General features: G+C 50.2%; 3 protein-coding genes across 11 annotated transcripts in view; 1 reads left to right on the top strand and 2 right to left on the bottom strand.

The window, feature by feature from the left end:
- The window catches only part of LOC110550576 (fer-1-like protein 4), a 38,558-nt gene extending 34,243 nt beyond the window's left edge, over nt 1-4,315 (bottom strand). For all 3 annotated transcript variants that reach the window (XM_021640549.2, XM_060382977.1, XM_060382978.1), the window contains exons 1-7: nt 4,184-4,315; nt 3,883-3,938; nt 3,435-3,523; nt 3,255-3,354; nt 1,129-1,220; nt 938-979; nt 128-295 (exon numbers count right to left, since the gene is read on the bottom strand). In XM_021640549.2, the coding sequence (XP_021496224.1) occupies nt 128-295; nt 938-979; nt 1,129-1,220; nt 3,255-3,354; nt 3,435-3,523; nt 3,883-3,938; nt 4,184-4,262 (626 nt within the window). In that variant the 5' untranslated portion in view covers nt 4,263-4,315. The remainder of the gene's footprint in view (nt 1-127; nt 296-937; nt 980-1,128; nt 1,221-3,254; nt 3,355-3,434; nt 3,524-3,882; nt 3,939-4,183) is intronic.
- A 7,961-nt stretch (nt 4,316-12,276) lies between these two features.
- On the top strand, nt 12,277-19,191 carry Spag4 (sperm associated antigen 4). Its single transcript, XM_021640482.2, has 12 exons — nt 12,277-12,762; nt 13,231-13,335; nt 13,604-13,670; nt 13,854-13,915; nt 14,099-14,142; nt 14,351-14,376; nt 14,498-14,606; nt 14,812-14,887; nt 14,993-15,108; nt 15,457-15,624; nt 16,356-16,445; nt 16,552-19,191. Exons 1-12 carry the CDS (start codon nt 12,453-12,455, stop codon nt 16,708-16,710), a joined length of 1,332 nt encoding a protein of 443 aa, XP_021496157.1. The 5' UTR covers nt 12,277-12,452; the 3' UTR covers nt 16,711-19,191.
- The window catches only part of LOC110550562 (RNA-binding protein 12), a 42,006-nt gene continuing 39,867 nt past the window's right edge, over nt 18,827-20,965 (bottom strand). For all 7 annotated transcript variants that reach the window (XM_060382976.1, XM_060382973.1, XM_060382972.1 and 4 more), the window contains one exon: nt 18,827-20,892. In XM_060382976.1, the coding sequence (XP_060238959.1) occupies nt 20,752-20,892 (141 nt within the window). In that variant the 3' untranslated portion in view covers nt 18,827-20,751. The remainder of the gene's footprint in view (nt 20,893-20,965) is intronic.

The following is a 20,965-nucleotide window of genomic DNA, read 5'->3' as shown; positions in this document are numbered from 1 at the left end:
TTGAACATGACAGGGTGTGTGCCGGTAAGTGAATGACCACTGATAGCAGAGTCTCCATCCGGTGCCTGTGCCCTTGTACATCAGGAAGGCTGACTCAGTGACAGGGCGGCAGAGCAGGAACAGGTACCTTTTGAGGGGGCTGAACACCACCCCAGAAATCTCCACGTCGGGCTCGTCCTCCAGCCCCAGCTCCAGCTCCAGCTCGCTCTCTTCATCATCCTGTGCTCCCAGGCTTCGAGCTAGCCTTCGGCCCAGAGCCACTGCCCGATGCTCCAGCCGGGCCTCCTCGCCAGGCCTGAGCGAGTTGGTGGCCAAAGGTCATGCTTAGGACCTACTGCCTGTTGCTGGGAAACCTTTGTCTTTGATTATTTTAGGATTGACCGCTGAACCTTCAGATTGACCCCACTTATCCCAGGACTGTCTTTTTTGTTTTGTTTTCCAAGACAGGGGTTTCTTTGTGCAAGAGCCCTGGATGTCCTGCAATTTACTTTGTAGACCAGACTGGACTCAAACTCACAGATATCTGCGTGCTTCTGCCTTCTGAGTGCTGGGATTAAAGGCGTGTGATACCACGTCCAGTTTAGGACTAACTCTTTTATTTATTTTATTATGTATACAATATTCTGCATGCAGGCCAGGAGAGGGCGCCAGATCTCACTATACATGGCTGTGAGCCACCCTGTGGTTGCTGGGAACTGAACTCAGGACCTCTGGAAGAGCAGCCAGTGCTTTTAACCTGGGAGCCATCTCTCCAGCCCCCTGGGCTAACTCTTAATCTGGAGATCATTCTATTTTCAAAACCTAGTCCTGCTGTAAGGATTGACCTCTGACCTTCTAATTCACTCATTCAAATCTCAGAGCCTGGAACTAACTCATGCCACCTGCTCCGAACCCCGGTATTGACTCCAGTGGCTCCCAATCACCCCGGCATACTTACTCCATCTCCTGGAAGCCCACATTGGGGATAATCAACTCTGAGCTGGGAGGGAAGAGAGAGAGGGGGAGAACTGACTGTGGAAGGTGACCTGGTGAGAACACACTCCAGGGTCCCTGTACCCCGCTGACCCCCAATGGAGGTGAATGTGATTTTTCTCTCTTCAGGCCTCGAGTGGGTTACTAAAGGATTACCTGTCTCGAATGGGTGTCCCAAAGTCCTCCTCTGCCCAGGTTCCAGCAGCTCCGTCAGGGGGCTGATACTTTAGGTCAAGTTCCACCTGGATCTGAAACCAGATACAGTACCCATCGGTCCCCTCAAACTGACATGGGCTAAAAGAGTACCAAGACAAACACCTTACATGCCATCTGTAAATACAGACCCTCCGGGCCTATGTCTGTAGCAGCGTGTTCCTCTCTGATTACGATAATATTTACACCCTCGGTCTTCTGCGTTTGGTAACTGCCAGAAGAGGCCAAGGCAGCTTTCTGTAATGAGGGGACTCCTGGCAAGTCGGCCACACTCCAACACAGACCCCATTCCCAAAAGCAGTCGGGCGACGCAAACGGAACTTTTGTCAGGTGTTAGAGTTTATGTGGAACTGCTATGTATTCAAATGTTACTGTCCTATGAGCAAATTCTTAGGTATCCCAAATGATGTTGTGTTAACTTTGCCTCCTAAGTTATCCCTGATGGATGATAAAAGTTGCCGACAGCCTGTAGTTGGACAGACAGAGACATGGACGACAGGACTTCCTGAAGGAGGGAAAAAGAAACTCTGGGAGGAAGAAAGAGGAAGGGTTTTTCGGCAGGAGATGTGAGAGGAGACAGATGTGACTACAGGCCTGGAAGGTTTATCTAGTCACATGGCTGGATGGGACTAGGTGGTCCAGCTAACTTAGATGAGCTAACTGAGAGTCTGCCCAGGTTTTTTGAGACAGGGTTTCTCTGTGTAACAGAGCCCTGGCGGTTCTGGACTCGCTTTGTAGACCAGGCTGGTCTCAAACTCACAAAGATCCACCTGCTTTTCCTCCCTGGTATTAAAGGCACATGCCACCATGCCTGCCTAATAAACCTTAAACAAAAAAATGTTTAAGATAATTTTTTTAGAGAAAGGGGTTGGTAGAGAAATTTTAATTCAGAACATGGCTACTCTGGCAAGAGATCACATCCAAAGATCTTCTAGGTCTGTGTGATCTGGCTGGAATAGAGACATGCCTTTAATCCCAGGAGACAGAGGCAAGCAGATCTCAGAATTCAAGGCCAGCCTGGAATAGAGCAAGTTTCAAGTAAAGAACTTAGGCCCTGGCCTGGTGGTACATGCCTGCTCCCTGACCACTTTTCCAGGTCCAGCTCCTTCTAGGCTTCTGTCCTGCTCTACAGACAGCCTCCCTCCTACTTAGCACCTATAACCTTTGGTTGTAAACTCAAGCACAGTCGTAGTTTCCTCAGGGAAACTCTGCGGACCTCTCCGGTGTAGGTCACAAACTGGTTATACACTTTCACAGCCCCGTACTGGCCTTCTGTAACTCACCATGACAAACTTTTACTTTCCTGGATGCTTGCTTAATGTTTGACCCCCTTGTTCTGCTAGTGAGCTTCAACAAAGCAAATCTTTACCTGGTTTTGTCCACCACTGAATGCCCCTTGCTCAACATCATCCTTGAATTATTTATTCATTCATTTATTTTGTTTTTCGAGGTAGGATTCCTCTGTGTAGCCTTAGCTGTCTTGGACTCACTTTATAGACAAGGCTGGCCTCGAACTCAGAGAGATCTGCCTGCTTCTGCCTCCCTGAGTGCTGGGATTACAAGCATGCACCACCAGGCTCAGCTATCATCCTTAAACTTAGTCAACGATTAATTAAAAAAAGAAAAGAAAAGGAAAGGAAAGAAAAGAAAAGAAAAGAAAAGAAAAGAAAAGAAAAAAACTCAGCCAGAAGTCTAACTCTCCGTTATGTAAATGAGGAAACAGCTTACAGATGCTGAATAACTTTCAAGTACCCCGACTGGAAGTTGCAGGTCTAAGATTTGAAGCCAGATCCATCCTTTCTAAGGATGTCCCACCTTCTATGAGATACCAGGGAAACCCAGCCATCATTGTCTCCCGGAAGAGAAGAAGGGAGCCTATCCAAGGAGGAACAGTATAGGCACCATATCCCTGGGCCTCAGAATGAGCCTGCTTCGGGCCCATGCAGACCTCGGGCTGGGGCTGCGAGAAAGGGAGCCTAAGGTGCTGGCGGCCGGGTGTCTGCCTCGGGTTTCCCTCTCAGGTAACCGGAACCCTTTGTCCGCAGGAGTCTCTGGCTGGTAGCACTTACCGAGGACGCGCGGAGTCTCTCATCCACCAGAGCTTCCCGCAGCACTAAATGGCCGGCACCCTGCAGCTGCTGCAGGGAAATCTCCAGGGTCCCCAGCGGCCTGGAAGAATGGCGTGGAGCAGAAGAGTGAGGTGGGCAGACAGCGGCAGGCCATTCCCTGGCTTCCTCCGCTCTACTCACCTGGGGCTGAACACGCGGCTACAGTTGACCACCTCCACAAAGAGACTCTCTCCAGCCAGTGGGGACCCATAGTGGGGCCAGCGGAACAGCTGGAACAGGAAGACTCATGATACCAGGTCTGGGCCGACGCTCACACCAAATCCAAAGTCTATCCCCAAAGTCCAAACGGGAGGCTCCCTCCAGAGCTGATCTCCCAAGCACACGAGGCAGCCCTCCCACATGGAGCTGACCTCAGCGCAGGCCTGATGTGGGACTCACTGCCAGTCAAGAACTAATCCTGCTACTTTCAAGACTAACATCTCAAACCAGGTCTGGACTCTGCAACCGGAGACTCACACCATTTCTGGAGACCATATTCCCCAAGCCTAGGAATGAGTCCTTCTGCCCCAGGATGGACCTGGAAAGGAAAATGCTGACTTCTCTCCAGCCAGGAACCAGCTATACTGACCTCACCAACGTCTGCTTCTCGACCACAGTGGATCTTCCTTGTTTTCTGAGTAAAGCCTGCTCAGAGAAATGAAACTAGTGTTTATCAGCCCCTACACACTGACAAAATCATTTGCCTCCCCCAACCTTGGCCCACTGTCTAGTTCCCCCCACACAAACACTTAAAGAGAAGTAGAAGACAGAGAAAGAGTAGAAGCCAGGGACTAGGGAGACGGGCCAGGATTTAAGGTGGAGGTTTAGGGAATGAAGAATGCGGAGCTCCCCGATCCTAAAACTCCTTAGCCCATCCGTGCAAGTCTTACCTCGAAAGCAGAGCCTCACTTGCCGGTCGTGGATGCCAGGCAGCCCTGTTAGGTGTCTCACACACACAGTCAGAGCCATGGTGCAGTGCCACTGGCTCTTGGTCTCCTGCTTGCCCTTCTGCCCACCCGGGCTGTCTGTGACTCACTGGACTCACCCAGCAGGTTCAGCAATCCCTTCCCTTTAGTCAAACACAGTGGGCAGGCCTGGAGGTCACGAGTAGGGAAGGATGGAGGCCCGAGAGGAGGGGGCCAGCACAGAGCTCTGCAGGGTGGCAAAGCACTTCAGCCTTGATCTCACCTTTGTAGGATGAAGGTGGGATACAGGAGGGATGGAGAAGTCAGGACTTCAGTTTGGTCCCTGCTAGCCTGTGAGGCCTCAAGGGCATTGCCTTGGCTTTTCTTCTTATCTCCATGATAAAACACCATGGCCAAAAGCAACTTAGGGAGCTGTCTTAGGGTTACTATTGTTCTGATGAACTTGTGGAAGAAAGGGCTGACCTCACACCTCCATAGCAAAGAGCAGGAACTCAAGCAGGGCAGAAAGCCGAGGCAGAAGCTGACACAGAGGCCATCCTCAGCCTTTTTTTTTAATATATAGAACCAAAGACCACCAGCCCAGGGGAGTTCCCAACCACACTGGGCTGTGTCTTCCCCATCACTCACTCACTAAGAAGATGCCCCTCAGGCCTGCCTACAGCCTGATCTGATGGAGGCTTTTTCCTCAATTGAGGGTTTTCCCTCTCAGATGATGTCAGCTTGTTTCAAGTTGACATAAAAGTAGTCAGAACAGCCAGGCAGTGCTCGCGCACACCTTAGTCTCAGCACTCGAGAGGCAGGTGGATCTCTGTGAGTTCCAGGGCAGCCTGGTCTACAGAGTGAATTCTAGGGCAGCCAAGGCTGTATGGAGAAACCATGTCTTGAAAAACCAAAAATAAAAAAATAATTCCACTTATAGTGTTAGTTTCGAGGAGGTGGTGTATACCTTTATCCCAGCTCTAGGGAGGCAGAGACAGGCAGATGTCTGAGTTTGAGGCTAGCCTGGTCTACAGAGCCAGCTCTAGGACAGACAAGACTACACAGAGAGACCTAGTCTTGAAAAACCAAAAATGAAAAAAAAGAAAAAAATTTCAGTCTCTTTTAAAATTAAAATATCAGTTTGTAAAAACCCAGTCTCTATAAAACTCCAAAATCTCTTTAAAAATTCAAGGTCTCTCAACTGTGGGCTTCCGTAAAATAAAAAGTAAGTTACACACTTTCTCACTCCTAGAAGGGAGAAGCAGGGCACAGTCAATCTGAACAAAACAAAGTCACACTTGTAGGACTCACAATCTTCTGGGCTTTTTTAAAGGGCTTGCCACAGCACACAGCATGCCTCGCAGGCTCAGGCGGGCCCACTGCATGACTGCTTCTGTCCGTGGTGGTCACCCCATGGTGCTGGTGCCTCCAAAATGCAGGGGTCTCCCACTGCAACTGGGCTGCATTTTCACCAAAAGCCTCTCCTAGGTTCTTTTCATAGTGCCAAGCCTCAGTTTCTCTCTTTGACCTCTTCAATCGCTACTGAGCCTGTACCTTCACCAGTGACTTTTTCTGGTCTCTCACAGTGCTAAGCCTCCGTTTATTCTCCATGACCCCTTAAGCCTTCAAAGCTAGTACCACCTGAGAGACTCTTTCAAATAACCAAGTTCAGCTGTCAGCATGAGGTAAACTAGGCCTCAATGAAACACAGCTTCTGTGTGTTGACCCTGAGGAAACACTCCCCAGATTTCACCTCAGTGATGATGGACTCACTGATGATTCAGTCACCAAGAATTTCTCAGCTGGACATGACCAGCGTTGGTGGTCACAGGAAAGCACAGGTTTCATATTAGAGATTTTGGTCTCTTCTTAATCACAGCCAATTCTTCAGCCCCCGCTGACCAGAAACCACAGAGTCCTCATTCAAAATATGCAATAGGGGGCTGGAGAGTTGGCTCAGAGGTTAAGAGCACTGGCTGCTCTTCCAGAGGTCCTGAGTTCAATTCCCAGCAACCACATGATGGCTCACAACCATCTATAATGAGATCTGATGCCTCTTTTGGCATGTAGGTGTACATACAGACAGAACATTGTATATATAATAAACAAATAAATCTTTAAAATATATATATGCAACAGCCCCAAATGGCGTCTTAAAGTGTCTCTCAAACTTCCCTCTGGAACTTCAGGCCTCAATCATCTGTATGTCAACATTCTTGTCTTCCAAGGCTCTACCGAACTGCTCACCAATCTTTCAACACCCAATGGCTTTTCTAGCCCAGAATTCCAAAGTTCTTCCACAATCTTTCAAAAAAACACACGATCAGGTCTGTCACAGCAATATCCCAGTCCCTCATACCAATTTCCGCCTTAGTTAGGGTAAACTACTGCTGTTAGGAAACACCTTGACCGAAAGCAACAAGGGGAGGAAAGGGTTTATTTGGCTAGTCACACAGTCCATTGAGGAGAGCCAAGGCAGAAACCCAAACTGGGTGGGAATCTGGAGTCGGGAGCTGATGCAGAGGCCATGGAGGAGTGTTGCTTCCTGACTTGCTCAGCCTACCTTAAAAAAAAACATTGAACCTAGGTCCACCAGCCAAGGGGTGTTCTTACCCACCATGGGCTGGTCCCTCATCTCCAGCAATCATCAGAAGATGCCCTACACGTTTGCCCACACCCGGGTCTTACAGAGGCGTCTTCTCAGTTAAGGTTCCTGCCTCTCATGGGACTTCACTCAGGGCAAATTGACATGAAGCTAGACAGACAGGAGGTAAGGGTTTATTTGGCTTACTAGTAACAGTTCAGTGTCAGGGGAAGCTAAGGCAGGAACTGAAGCAGACACCACGGAGGACCACTGTGCTTGTCACTTCTGGCTTGCTAGGTTTATTTTCTTATATACCCCACGACCACCTTCCCAGAGATGGCACTAACCACAGAATATGGGGTCCTTCCAAATCAATTATTTATTTAAATAATTTATTCACTTTACACCCTGATTGTAGCCCCCTCCTTAAGTCTCTTCTCAGTCCCACCCTCCCTCCCTCATTCCCCCATCCTGCTCCCCTATTTCTCAGAAAAGGGGAGCCCTTCTCCCCTACCATCTGACCCCAGCCTATCAAGTCTCATCAGGACTGCCTGCATCCTCTTTTTCTATGGCCTGGCAAGGCCACACTGCCAGGGGGATGTGAACAAAGAGCAGACAACAGAGTCCATGTTAGAGGCTGCCCCTGCTCCCCTTACAAAGGGACCTACATGGAGACTGAGCTGCCTGTTGGCTACATCTGAGAAGGGTTCTAGGGCCTCTCCATACACAGTCCTTGGTTGGTGCATCAGTCTTCCAAATCAATTATTAATCAAGAAAATGCCCCACAAGCTTGCTTATAGGCCAATCTCTTTGGGACACTTTCTCAACTGAGGTTCCCTCCTCTTGAGATGACCCTAGGTCATGTCAGGTTGACATAAATAAATACATACTTTTCCTTTCTGAGACAGAGTTTCTCTGTGCAATCATGGCTAACCTGGAACTCACTATATAGATCAGGCTACTCTCAAACTTGGAGATCCACCTGCTCTGCCTCCTTATTGCTAGAATTAAAGGCATGAGCCACCACCACGTCTGCCTCTAACCTTTCCCGGTGCCCACCTCCAGATATAACACACAATAGACCCTGAAAACATTGGCTGGGGCCAAGCATGGTGGCACACATTTCTAATTCCAATAGCTGGGAGGCTGAAGCAGGAGGATCTCTAGCTCAAGGTCAGTTTGCTAGACTCAAAACAAACAATACGCAGTCCAGATAAACAGGCAGGAGTGAAAGATGGACTCCTTTAGGGTGCTGCAAGCATTCCCCATGTTTGTTGAACTGAAGATAGCTGAGTTCTTCCCCGGCCTACAGATGGTAGCTGTACTTTGTGCTTCCTAACCAGAAGCCAGAAGTCCTTAACTTACTGTACCAGGACTCTAGTGAAGCTGTAAATGAGCTGCAAGCCTTTCAACTAGACTAAAACTTAAGCACATGTGCGTTTTCCTGTATATAAATGTCTTACCTAGATGTTAAAGATTTTTTGTAGCTCCCGTTTTTTAAACTCTATTTGGGGTGTTTAGGCTTCACCCTCTCTTCCAACCTGCCAGTCCTACATAGGAGAGAGAAGGTTGGTGGGGAGGGAGGGACCCTTTACTTCTCCCGGCTGTTTAGGGTCGAGGGGTTCTTTCAGGGCTATACCAATCCCAGTCAACAGCAAATGCCGGCAGTCAGTAGTCTTCCTCAAGCCGCTGCGGCCCAAATGTTTCTCTCTGCCTGTCTGCTCCAAAGCACCACCAGCAGTTTCTACGGTCTCTCCAAGCTGCTACACGCCACACGCCAACACCAAACGCCACCACTTTCTCGTTCTGGGCTTTCAGTTTATCTCCTCAGAGCCCTAGACCATGCCCCTCTCCATGCCACACGTGGAAAGCCGTCACCAGCTGGCAAAAACCATGCCCCACATGAGACAATCAACAAGTGTGGACAAACTAGAGCCCAACTAAAATCCCACACTTGGGGTTAAAACAAAAGCATAACATAACTGAGTTTACAAAGAAACCAAAACTTCCATTACAATTTGTTTTTATTATTTTTTTGTTGATGTGTATGTGTGCGGGTTCTGATCCCCTGGAGCTGGAGTTACAGGCAGTTGGGAACTGTCTGTCCGTGAATACTGAGAACCAAACTCTCGTCCTCTGGAAGAGCAGCACGCCTCATGGAGAGAACATAATGAGCTCCATTTGTCTCCATTTCAGGACCAGGCCTGACTTTAAAAGAAGAGCCACCAGTCCCAGGAATTAGGCCATAGGTCACCAATTCCAGGAACGAGACCAGAAAATCCCTTACCCAAGACAGCCTGGAGATAACCACAAGCATGGGAAAATATCTTATCCCAGGATGGGGCATCTATGCTGGGCAGCCTCATCTCATCCTGTAGTTAAACATTCATGGCACATGAATGCAGCCCACCGACCACCTGAAAGCCAATGAGGAATCAACGCTTGCAACTTCCCCGGCACCCAGCGATGAGGTTTTAGATTACCTAACCCTTGCTAGGATACCCCTAGTTTCCTATTAAAAGGCTTGTGCGCCTTTATCTAGGGTCACCATTTTGTAAAATGGTTTGACCCCTGCATGTAGGTTTTTGGGACATAAACCATTCTTGCCAATTGCATAGGTGAGCGGTGGTCTCCAAGCAGTGATTTCAGACTTAACGCTCACCCCTGAGCCGTGTATTCCAGCCACCCAGTTTTTAATTTTTAAAGTACATTCATTTGTTTGTTTGAGGTTCATTTTTGAGGGTGCCTGCAATGTCACAGGACACGGACATGAAAAGACAGCTTGCAGGGGTGAGTCCTCGGTTTCCACCATCTAGGTCCTGGGAACCAGACTCTGGTGGCCAGCCAGATTTCTCAGCAAGCCTTTTCTTGCTGATCCACCTCCCCTGCCCCAAATATCCCTTTCCTTTTCTTTTGTTCTTGTTTATTAGTTTCTTGAGACAGTGTTTCTCTGGGTAGCCCTGGCTGTCTTGGAACTCGCTCTATAGAACAGGCTGGCCTCGAACTCACAGAGATCCATCTGCCTCTGCCTCTTGAGTGCTGGGATTATCCGTGTGTGCCACCACCACCTGGAATCAGTTATTTCTTTTAATTTCAGTCCTTTAGGCAGAACTTTTGGAGTGTTCTCACAAGCAGAGAAATACAGCTGAGGTTAGGTGAAGCAGATTTGTTCAGTCTCTCGGAAGTATAATAGACTCCGGAATAACAGAGCCCAAAACAATGCAACACAGTTACTTACACAGTAGAAGAGTTACAAGCCTGGGGATCTCTGAGGAAGGTGGGCAGAGGCACTTGACTGAAGAGGAAGTCTGTGAAATGGGATCTGAAGACAGAAGCTGGGACCAGAGACCTGCATTCAGGCACTGGGGAGGGATGGTTTGTCCTGAGACTTGTGATTTGTTCGGCTTGGCTAAAGTGCAAGGAATGTACAGGGCAGCAATAACAGATAAAACTGGACCAGCAGGAGAACTGAGTCTTGTTACACGATTCCTCCTTGTGTCAGCTTTTCCTTCTCAATATTGGCATTACATTGGACTGCAGATGTAGCTCAGTTTATAGAATTCTTGCCTAGCATGCAGAAGGCCATAGGTTTAGTCCCCAAGCACCCTATAAATTAGGCATAGTGAATGACTATATTCCCAGAACATAGGAGATGAAGGTAGGAGGATCAAGGCCATTGCTAGTTACACAGTGAGTGTGAGGCAAATTTGGGCTACAGGAGACCCTGTTTCTAAAACCTAAAAACCACACAAAACAAAACAAACAAACAAACAAAAAACAAACCTCCACATCTGATAAGGTAAGGATGCTTTTAACTTATTTTTTTGAAAATTTTATGTGATGTTTATATAATTTCTAACACCCCTCTCCCTTCAACTCCTCCCATGTTCCCCCACTCCCTCTCATTCATGACTTCTGTGATTGTACTGCACACACTCACCCATGCACACATGCAAACATGCATACATACATACTTAAAAACAGACACATATGCACACACGAGCAGATGCACACATGAATACTTGCATGCAATCTCAAAGACACATACATCCTACTGAGCCCATTTATGTATGTTAGGTACACATGCTTGGGTTGGCCCCTTGGGATAACCTATCAGTATGTTTGTCTCTGGAGCAAAATGGATTCTCCCTCCCTCCGCAGCCATTGTTTGCCACTAGCTCTTCATCCAGAGGCAGAGCCATCCAGGCTGGCATGTCTGGTAGGCCTTGTTTAGGTGACCGTATTGTTGAGATTTCATGGATGAAGCGTCTCCAGCTCTTAGGATCCTCCAGCTCCTTCTTCCCAATGTTTCCTAAGGTGTTTGTGGTCACCCTGTAGATGTGGGAGGGTCATGTGACCACCAGGGCCAGCAGAGTGTCCATGTGGAGGAGGCAAGAAGGAAGTCTCGTTCAACATGACTCAGCAGTCAATGCTAATTCAAATTTAGTCTGACACAGGGAAGTTTATTTTAGGCATATTTTTTGTTGTTGGTTTTTCAAGGCAGGGTTTCTCTGTGTGTAGCTCTGGCTGTCCTGGAATTTGCTCTGTAGACCAAGTTGGCCTCGAACTCAGAGGCCTGCTTCTGTCTCCCAGCTGCTCAGCTCCTGCTTAATACCTACTGCTTCCTAAATACTAAATATCTAGGTTCTGGAAGATACAGAAGTGAACAAACTGAACAACAACAAAAATTCCCATCCTCCTCCTTAATGTCTGATAAGCATAATGAAATGCCTGTAATCCCAGAGCTTGGGATACTGGGTCAGGATTATCCTGATTTGGGATGATCTTGGGGTACACATCCCGTACCAGGCCAGCAAAAGATTCATAGCAAAACTTCGTGTCCAAAATACATAAAGGACTGGGGATATGGAGCAGTCAATAAAGTGTTTGCTATGAAGCCTGAGGACCCAAGTGCAGATACCCAGCTCTCTGGTCAAGTCTAGGCCAGAGCTCAGGTGGCGTCAATCCCAACTCCGAAAGGGTGGAGACAGCAGAATGCCTTTGGATTGGCTGGTCAGCTCTCTGGCCAAACGTGGAAGAGGCTCTCGAGAGGCTCTCAGGAGGCGAAGCGCAGGGACTGAGATGGCCCAGTGGACAAACTGCCTGAGCCGGGGTGCGATGGTACATGCCTGTCCTCGAAGCTCTGGGGGAGCATACACAGGCGGAGCCTCGCAGGCCCTAGCTCTGCAGCCTCAAGCTGTTTGTCGCCACTCCTTGGGCAAGCCTCCAATCTCCCAAAATATTTACATTATGATTCAGGGCAGTGGCAAAGCTAGTCACAAAAGGGCAACGGAAAGAATTTTGTGGCTGGGGTCACCACAACATGGGGAACTGGATTAAAGACTGGCACCGTGGCCTGGCTGAACGTAAGAGAGACCCTAACTCAAGGACAAAGGTGGGGAGCGACAGAAGACACACACACGCAGCCGTAAACAAGGTCAGGAAGAAAACAGGAGCGTGCCTGGCTGCCGCTGACGTCACGGGTTCTGTGACGCGGCTCCTCTGTGACGGCAACAGCAGCGGGAGGGTCGCAGAAGCCCGGGCTGAGCGGGCCGCGCCGCCCGGGGCTCAGGCAGGGTCCGACCCGGCGGCGGCGCGAGGCAGCTGAGGGAGGGCCTAGGGCTTTGGCTGCGGCGACTTCGGCTTCCCAGGGGGCAGCCCCAGGTCAGGATGCGGCGGAGCCCCCGCCCAGGCTCGGCCGCATCCTCTCACAAGCACACACCCAACTTCTTCAGCGAGAACAGCAATAGTTCCCACAGCGCGACTTCGGGGGACAGCAATGGGCTCCGGTCCGCTGGGCCGGAGCTCGGGGAGCCCGAGGGCAGAAGGGCCCGGGGCTCGAGCTGTGGTGAGCCCGCCATAAGCCCAGGAGTGCCCGGAGGAGACACATGGGCAGGAAGCTCTCGGCCGAAGCCTGCGCCTCGGAGCCACACTAGGCCGACCGCCTGTGGCGCGGCAACCGTGAGGGGCGGGGCCTCGGGTGCGGGCGGGGTCGAGCCCGGGGGCGAGAGGGCGGGGCGGGCTCGCGGGGCGGGGCCCGGCGCGGACCTAGGTGCAGTTTGGTCCTCGCGCCTGAGGGGGGCGCGCTCATCACGAGTCCCTGAGGGGCGGGGCTCGGTGCCATGGCTGGTCCCGGGAGGGGGCGGAGGAAACCCAGTGCCCGGGCGTGGGTGAGGAGGCGCCACCGCGCTGGCGTGACTGGCAGCCTGGACCCGTGCCCGGCCGCACAGGCAGCCAGGCTGGAGCGGGTTCTTCCGCTGAGTGAGCCTCTCCTGCCCCGGGTCTTGGGGGTGCGCAGGGAGAGTGGCATGGGGGTGCGGCAGGACCGAGGCCTGTCTGAGAGGCCGCCCAGCTGTTTGGCAGCTGGCTCAGGAGCCTGCGCCCGGGCCCCGGGGGAAGAGAGGGCCTGCGGTGCACAACACCTCAATGGAGCCCTGGGCTCCCGCAGAACCGGCTGGATCTCCTGTAGTCCTGGAGGAACAACTCAGCCTTCTCCCGACCCTGGATCTGAGGCAGGAGATGCCTCCCGCGCGGGTGTCCAAGAGTTTCCTGAGTACGAGCCAGGCCAGCCCCATCCCCTCTGACCTGGCACTCGGAACCCCAGTTCTGCTCGAGCCTGGGGTCGAGAATCCAGCCCGGATCCCCTTTGACCTCTGCTCTCGGAACCCCAATTCTCCTGCCCGAGCCCATGAGTCCCAGTGTGCAGCCTCAGCCCACCCTCGCCTTCTGAGCCCCAGGCCTGCCCCCCCCCAGCCCTTCTTAACCTGTACCACCTCACCCTCATGGCTTGCCCTCTCTTGAGCTGCTTCTCCCGTCCCCAGGCCTCCTCTTTCAGGTGCTGAGCGTGTTGTTATCCGTGGCAGGAGACGTGCTGGTCTGTGTGTACAGGTCAGAGGGGAGGGGCGGGTCCCGGGGAAGGGTAGCTGGGCTTGGCCCCTCCAAGGCTTGAGCTGATTCAGATCTGGTTGGGTTGTGTTCCCGGGAACTTGGTGGTGGTGGGTCTAGGACCTTGGGGTAGAGGCTAGGGTGGATCAGGGCCGGTGGGCATCAGCATCCACCCCGGTTCCTTAGGGAGGTCTGCTCCATCCGCTTCCTATTCACTGCTGTGTCGCTCCTGAGCATCTTTCTGGCAGGTGAGGAGCATCGATTCCCTGGGATCCCAGCTCTGCTTCCCCATGTCTGTGACCTCAGCCCACTCCTAGTGACCCCCACCTGGTCTCCCACAGTCCTCCTGTAGCCCCAGACCGTCCCCCAACCCCTTTGCTCTCCTCCCTGATCCTGTTACACCAGAGGATGCCCTTCCCCTCTTTCTCCAGCACTCTGGTGGGGGCTCCTGTACCTGGTCCCTCCTTTGGAGAATGTGAGTTGGGGAGACCCTGTCCCCAGGTGGGGTGGAGGCTGTGTGGGGCCTGGGCTGCCGGGATGGGACAATGTGGGGAGCACTGAATCCCAGAGGCCAGCCAAGAATGGTAGGGAAAGGGGAGGAATTCCCAAACAGGGAGGCCCTCTGAGTCTAGCTGCAGGTGCTGACGTCGGAGAAGGGTGCTGATTTTTCCCTTCCTCAACAGGAACCTAAGGACATGCTGACTCTAAGGTAAACGAGAGGATCTGGGGTGGGACTGGGCAGCTCTGAGAGTGCATCCGCCTGTGGGGGCCTTCTGGAATGAGCGCCCTGGGACAGGTGGCTAACCCATGCTGCTTACCTCCGCCTGCAGCCAGTACCACCAGCGTGTGCATTCTCAGGGCCAGCAACTGCAGCACCTCCAGGCAGAACTGGACAAACTCCACAAGGAGGTGTCCAGCGTTCGAGCAGTCCACAGTGAGGTAAGTCCCCACCCAGGGGCTCGGGGGGCCTAGCTACGTTCACTCAGCGGCTGTACTTTGGAATGGCCACATCCTGGGTCCTGAGACAAATCCTCAGCCCAGATACCTACTACGGGAAATCTTTCTCAAGGCTCTGAGCTTGACTTACTTGAAGCAGCCTGTAAGCTAGCCTGCAACCCTCCTGGTCTACCCTCTGTCTCGTTAGAGAGTGGCCAAGCTCGTGTTCCAGAGGCTGAATGAGGACTTTGTGCGGAAACCTGACTATGCACTGAGCTCTGTGGGTAAGACGCAGATGTGTGGAAGGATTGGAGCCGGCCGTAGACAACCATTCTACCTCATTGACGAGAAGCCCCAGGAGCCCTGAAAGAGGTGTGTGCCTGTTCTAGGAGCCTCCATCGACCTGGAGAAGACATCCAGTGACTATGAGGACACCAACACCGCCTACTTCTGGAATCGCTTGAGCTTCTGGAACTATGCCCGCCCACCCTCAGTCATACTGGAGGTAGGCCTGGACCCAGAGTGCTCGGGGATAGTACCAACGAGCCAAGGACAAGAATCAACTTGTCCTTGAGGGAGGACTGGAGCCGAGGTCAGTTTGGCCTCAGGAGGTGCCCCACGGGAGGCAGCGTCTTGTATGGTGTGGGAAGGCTCCCGTCAGGCCAAGGATGGGGTTAAAGTGGGAAGAACTGTTAAGTGCTGGGGACTCAGCATGGCCTCCTCTGGCGAGGCAAGAAGCAGGGCAGAAGGCAGAGCTCTGGGCTGAGCAGGGTCTTGCTGTGCAGCTCGGGTGCCCTCTTCTTAATACTGTCTGGTCTCCCTGGTTTGTCATGCGTTCTGCCCAAACATGCAGCCAGATGTGTTCCCTGGAAACTGCTGGGCCTTCGAAGGTGACCAGGGCCAGGTGGTAATCCGACTGCCAGGCCACGTGCAGCTAAGCGACATCACCCTGCAGCACCCTCCACCCACCGTGGCGCACACTGGAGGAGCCAGCAGCGCACCCCGGGACTTTGCCGTCTTTGTGAGTGGGGCTGAGGCCAGAAGGTGGGGAATTTTTGTTAGAAAACCCTAGGGCGGTGTTTGTCATTGTGATCATCTGTAAACTGGACACACTTCCACCTGACTGATAGGCTGCCATAGGTTGTAACCGTATCCAGATCTTAGGAATGGCTTGCCAAACTCTATACATGTTATTTCATTGCATCTGCAAAACCCATGAAGTACTGCTGTCTCTTCCCATCTGAAGAGGGACCATAGTGCTCTAAAAGAAGCGATTATAAGCTGAGTCACATTACTTTTTAATTTTTAAAAAATATATGAGTGTTTTTTGCCTGTATGTATAGTATGTGCACCATCTGCATGCCTAGTGCCCAGGAAGTCAGAAGAGGGTGTTGGGTTCTCCGGAATCCAACAGTTGTGAGCCACCATGTGGGTTCTGGGAACCCAACCTGGGTCCTTGCAAGAACCATCTTTCCAGCCCTGCCAACAACCTTCTATCAGCCTGTTTTGCTTGCTTAAGACAGGGTCACTGTGTGTAGCTCAGGTTGACTTTAAACTCACAGTCCCGGCCGAGCACCCTGGTGCTGGGACATCCTGCCTAGTACTGGTTCTTCAAGCCTCCATTCCACACTCCATCTCCTACCGTGGGAACATGAACCAGAACACAGGCAGTTCCTGAACACACATCCTCAACGGTCGTCTCTCCCGCTGCACCCTGTGCCTCACTGTTCCTTCATATACTTCGCCCACCAGGGACTCCAGGTTGATGACAAGACTGAAGTGTTCTTGGGAAAATTCATCTTTGATGTGCAGAAATCTGAAATTCAGACTTTCCACTTAGAGGTGTGTTTCTCTCTGGGGTGAGAGTGCCGAGATGTCGGGGCAGTGAGTATTGACGGAGGGCATTCTTGAGGGAGCAGTTATTGGCATGATCCGTTTGTCTCCCCAGAATGACCCCCCAGCTGCCTTCCCCAAGGTGAAGATTCAGATCCTAAGCAACTGGGGCCATCCACGTTTCACATGCTTATATCGAGTCCGTGCGCATGGTGTGCGGACCTCAGAGTGGGCAGAGGACAATGCCACAGGGGTCACTGGGGGGGCCCAGTAAAAATGCAGATGGTTGGAGTAAATTGAGGTTTGTGCTAACGAAAACTGCATCAGTGCTGGGAAGTCATCCTTTGGGGAAAGCTCCCGCTGCCTTGTGGCATGGCAGTATGGCAGAAGATGCCTTTCAACACCTCTCCCCGTTTCCTGGAAAAGCACAGGGAAACAGTAGCAGCCGCTGATGTTCACAGGGTCTCCCATATGCCAGAGAAGGTTCTGTGGACATTCTACACTGTAAATGACACAACTTGATCCTCAGAGAAGGAAACCGCTCAGGCAAGACACTCACTTCAGTCACACAACTTGTGGAAAGTAACATCAGAGTGGCCGTCCTCAAGAGGCCTTCCCTTTCAGCTGGAGAACTACCAGGCAACCGAAGCCCCCAGTTCCTGGAAATGACCTCAGTTCCTGCTACGTAGAGAGACAGGAAACTCTCTGGCAAACACTGAAAAGCTAAGATCTGGAAAACGCTAGGAAACATTTTGATTCAAAGCTGACTCAGGCTTGGTAGACCCCATGAAGCTGGTTATTCCTAGGGCCTTAGGTGTAGGTCACCTGTTCCACCAGATCTAAGCATCTTCACTGCAATGGTAAAAGAACTGGTGGGCGGGAAGTGCCAACAGGCAGTCAGATAATTTGAGTTCCTAAGGGTGATAAAGAGCCTAAGCATGAGCAGAGAGATCGCATGGCCACACAGAAAAATGCTGTCTCGAAAACAAAACAAAATATTCACCAGCTAAATTTAGAGCTGGTAAGACGTCCCAGCAGGTAAAAGCTACCAAACCTGACAACTAGAATTTGATCCCTGAGAGCCACATGGTGAAATGAGAGAGACAACTTTGCAAAGTTGTCCTCTGACCTCCACGTGCCGTGGCACTTACACACAAAATAACTTAGGTATAGTTAAAAAAATAAAAATAAAAATCAAGGGTCATTAAGATGACTCAGGTGGGCTTAAAGGGGCTTGCCACCAAGTCTTAGGACCCGAGTTCAATCTCAGGGACATACACAATAGATAGCCAAGACCCACAAGATTGTCTTTTGACCTCCGTGTGAACCAGGCAGGGTACATACGCACATACACATACAAAATAAATGTATTGGGAACGAATTAAAACTAAGGTTAAAAATAGAACCAGGGCTTGGGTATAGTGCTGTACAGGGGCCCTTCAGTCCAGCACTCAAGAGGCAGCGGTAGGAAGTCTGTGAGGTTGAGGGCAGAAGAGTCAGCACTATTCAGAGCAAAGGCTGGTCGTGGCGGTGCACACCTTCAATCCCAGCACATGGGAGGCAAAGGCAGGTAGAGCTCTGAGGTCTAGCCCAGCCTGGTCCACTATTGTCTCTAAAAAACAAAGAACTAACCAAACAACAAAAAACTAAAACTAAGGCTGGCAGAGCACAAGTTTGCCTAGTCTGTAAGTGGCCATGGTATCCTGGGGCTGCAGAGATGGCTCAGTGGTTAAGAGCCCTGGCTGCTCTTGCAGAGGACCTAGGTTCAATTCCCAGTACTCACGTGGTAGCTAACTGTGTGTAACTCCAGTTCCGGGAGATCTAACACCTTCACATATAATGCAAGCAACATGCCAATGCACAAAAAATATAAACCATTTAAAAAAAAAGAAAGTAAGTGTTCTGGTTTCAGTTCTCAGGACACATACAAGGCAGTTTAACCACAGGAAGCAAACTCTTTTGAGATTCATCTAAGGCTGGCCTAGAACTCATTAAGTAGCCCAGGTTGGTAGAGTTCAAGGCGGCACTCCTACCTCAGGTACTGTAGTGCTGGCATTGCAGATGGGAGCCACCTTGATTGGCTTCCACGCACACTTTTGGTACATAAGTACATACCATTGCTAGAGTGAAGACCAGACAACTTTGTGGAGTTTAATTTTCCTTCCACCTTTACGTGGACCCTACAACTAGAACTCGGCTTGTTCAGCTTCTATGGCAAGCACTTTTCCCAGTGGGCAATCTTGCAAGGCCCTCTTTGTTTTTGAAACAGGGTCTTATGTAGCCCAGGCTATTTTCAAACTGTGTAGTGGAAGATGTCTTTGAACTCTAGAAGTCCTAAATATGTTCTGAGATAAGCACAATCCCCAGCACCAAACACAAAACAAATGCAGTCACTGAAATAAAATTTATTATTGATATATGGATACATTTTAAAGAGCAGTTTAGCATATATAAAAATAAATTTGCATAGAGTATAAAACATGAAACAGTAACAGCTGAGGAGGAAATTTTTCAACACATTGGAAGAATAAAGACTCTGACACATAGAGCCCATGAACAGGCTCCTGAGAAACAAGTTCATGTATGAAATGGTATCTAACCTATATAAGGAAAAAAATGAAACTAAAATTGAGATTTGGTGAAGGTGACCATGGTTAACAAATGGGATGAGTGAGACCATAAGTTTATAGAGAAGGCACCTGTAATAACTGCTAACATTTTATCCTCTATGATCTACTTTTCCCACAGTGAGGAACTAATTCCTCAAAAACGTGTGTAAGCAGAATAAAACAAATCTCTGTAATTTAAGGAAATTACTAAACTCTGGTATATTCTTACAAAAGAATATAGACTTGAAAAGGGGAGAAGGCAGTAAGTTTTGATGGATAAGGCATCCCAAATAATTGCAAAGCACATGTGATAACAGTTGTTTTATCTGACCTGAAACAGTGTAACAAGTCTACCTCGGACTCACAGCAATCCTCCTGCCTCAGACTTTTGAGTATTGGGATTACAGCCATGAGCCACCCATCTTTGTTCCCATTATTATATAATACTGATATTTAAAACAATGTGTTATTAGAATAGAAAACGTTATAAAACACCTCTCTGCCTCCTGGGAGCTGGGGTTCAAATTGTGCTGCACCATGCCTGACCAGCAGGCTGAGTGTGAAGGATTAATTTTGCACTTAGGAGCTCTCCTTCCTCAAAGAAAAACCTGTTTTACTAAACTAGGACTACATAGAGCACTTTAGTACTGCATAAGCGCTGAGTGCACTGTGGTTCCAGCTACTGCCTAAGGTGGACCTCTTAAGTCCATAGAGTCTGCAGGCAGCCTTGGCAATGTGGTTAAGATGTGTCCCTCCTAGAAAGGTTTCCCTATATGTGTTTAATTTTCCTTCCACCTTTACGTGGACCCTACAACTAGAACTCGGCTTGTTCAGCTTCTATGGCAAGCACTTTTCCCAGTGGGCAATCTTGCAAGGCCCTCTTTGTTTTTGAAACAGGGTCTTATGTAGCCCAGGCTATTTTCAAACTGTGTAGTGGAAGATGTCTTTGAACTCTAGAAGTCCTAAATATGTTCTGAGATAATAACTGAGATAATATCAGATAATAACTGATAAAAACTGTTCTGAGATAATAATAATATAAGCAGCAGCTGGCACAGTGGGTCCAGTGGGAAGAGGGGGTAGGAAGACCAGGAATTCAATTCATCCTACACAATGCAGGGCCAGCCTGAGCTACGAGATTTTATGTCAAAAAAGCATGTAAAATCAGGACTGCCAACCAGGCATGGCATAGCACATGTCTGTAATTCCAGCATCTATGAGGTTGAGGCAGGATAGTAAATTGCAGGCCAGCCTGGGCTACACAAGTGTTCCCACAAAACCAAGGAACAGGGCTAGTACAAAGAGTCTAACACCCCTCCCTCTGCTCTGAAACATGTCAGTCTCAGGCCTCTGCTACCTCTTCTGGGGCAGCACCTTCCATCTTGTTCATGTTCCCAGCTCGGCCGCCCCAGGAGAAAGTGACAACCACGTGCTTGCTTTATGCTTCCTGTTTTCACTCAAGTTCAATGTCAACAAACTTATCAAAATAGAAGCATGGCTATCTATACCAGTCTACAACCCTGAGGAAGGGGGTGGTCTTTCCTGAAGGAGAGGGTGCAGGGACAGGCATGTCAAAGAGCAGCAGTAGCTGAAGCACATCTAAAAGTATCAAATATGAAGTGGATAGAATGTTTAGGGTTGGTCCATGCCCAGAGGCTTGTGTAGCTGAAGGTGAAGACTGACCATGGCCTACTCTCCAAGGGAGCCTAAGCCTGGGGGGCCTGCGCAGGGCCCTTGTTTGGGGCTGGAGGTGCCTTTAATGGGGCCCAACCTTGGGCTCTGAAGTAGGACACCAGCTGAGTGGGCACCTCTGCAAGTACAGTCTGTGCCAGGGTTTCCCGGGGAGCCTGTCAAGAGAAGAAAGGCACCGGCCGTGAGGGCCTGTACAGCCTCTACACCTTACCCAAAATTCACCCTTTT

This window comes from Meriones unguiculatus, chromosome 4, assembly GCF_030254825.1.
Source record: "Meriones unguiculatus strain TT.TT164.6M chromosome 4, Bangor_MerUng_6.1, whole genome shotgun sequence".
NCBI classification, from domain to species: Eukaryota; Metazoa; Chordata; class Mammalia; order Rodentia; family Muridae; genus Meriones; species Meriones unguiculatus.
Note: the sequence above shows the minus strand (reverse complement) of the source record. Positions and strands in the feature narration are given on the sequence as shown.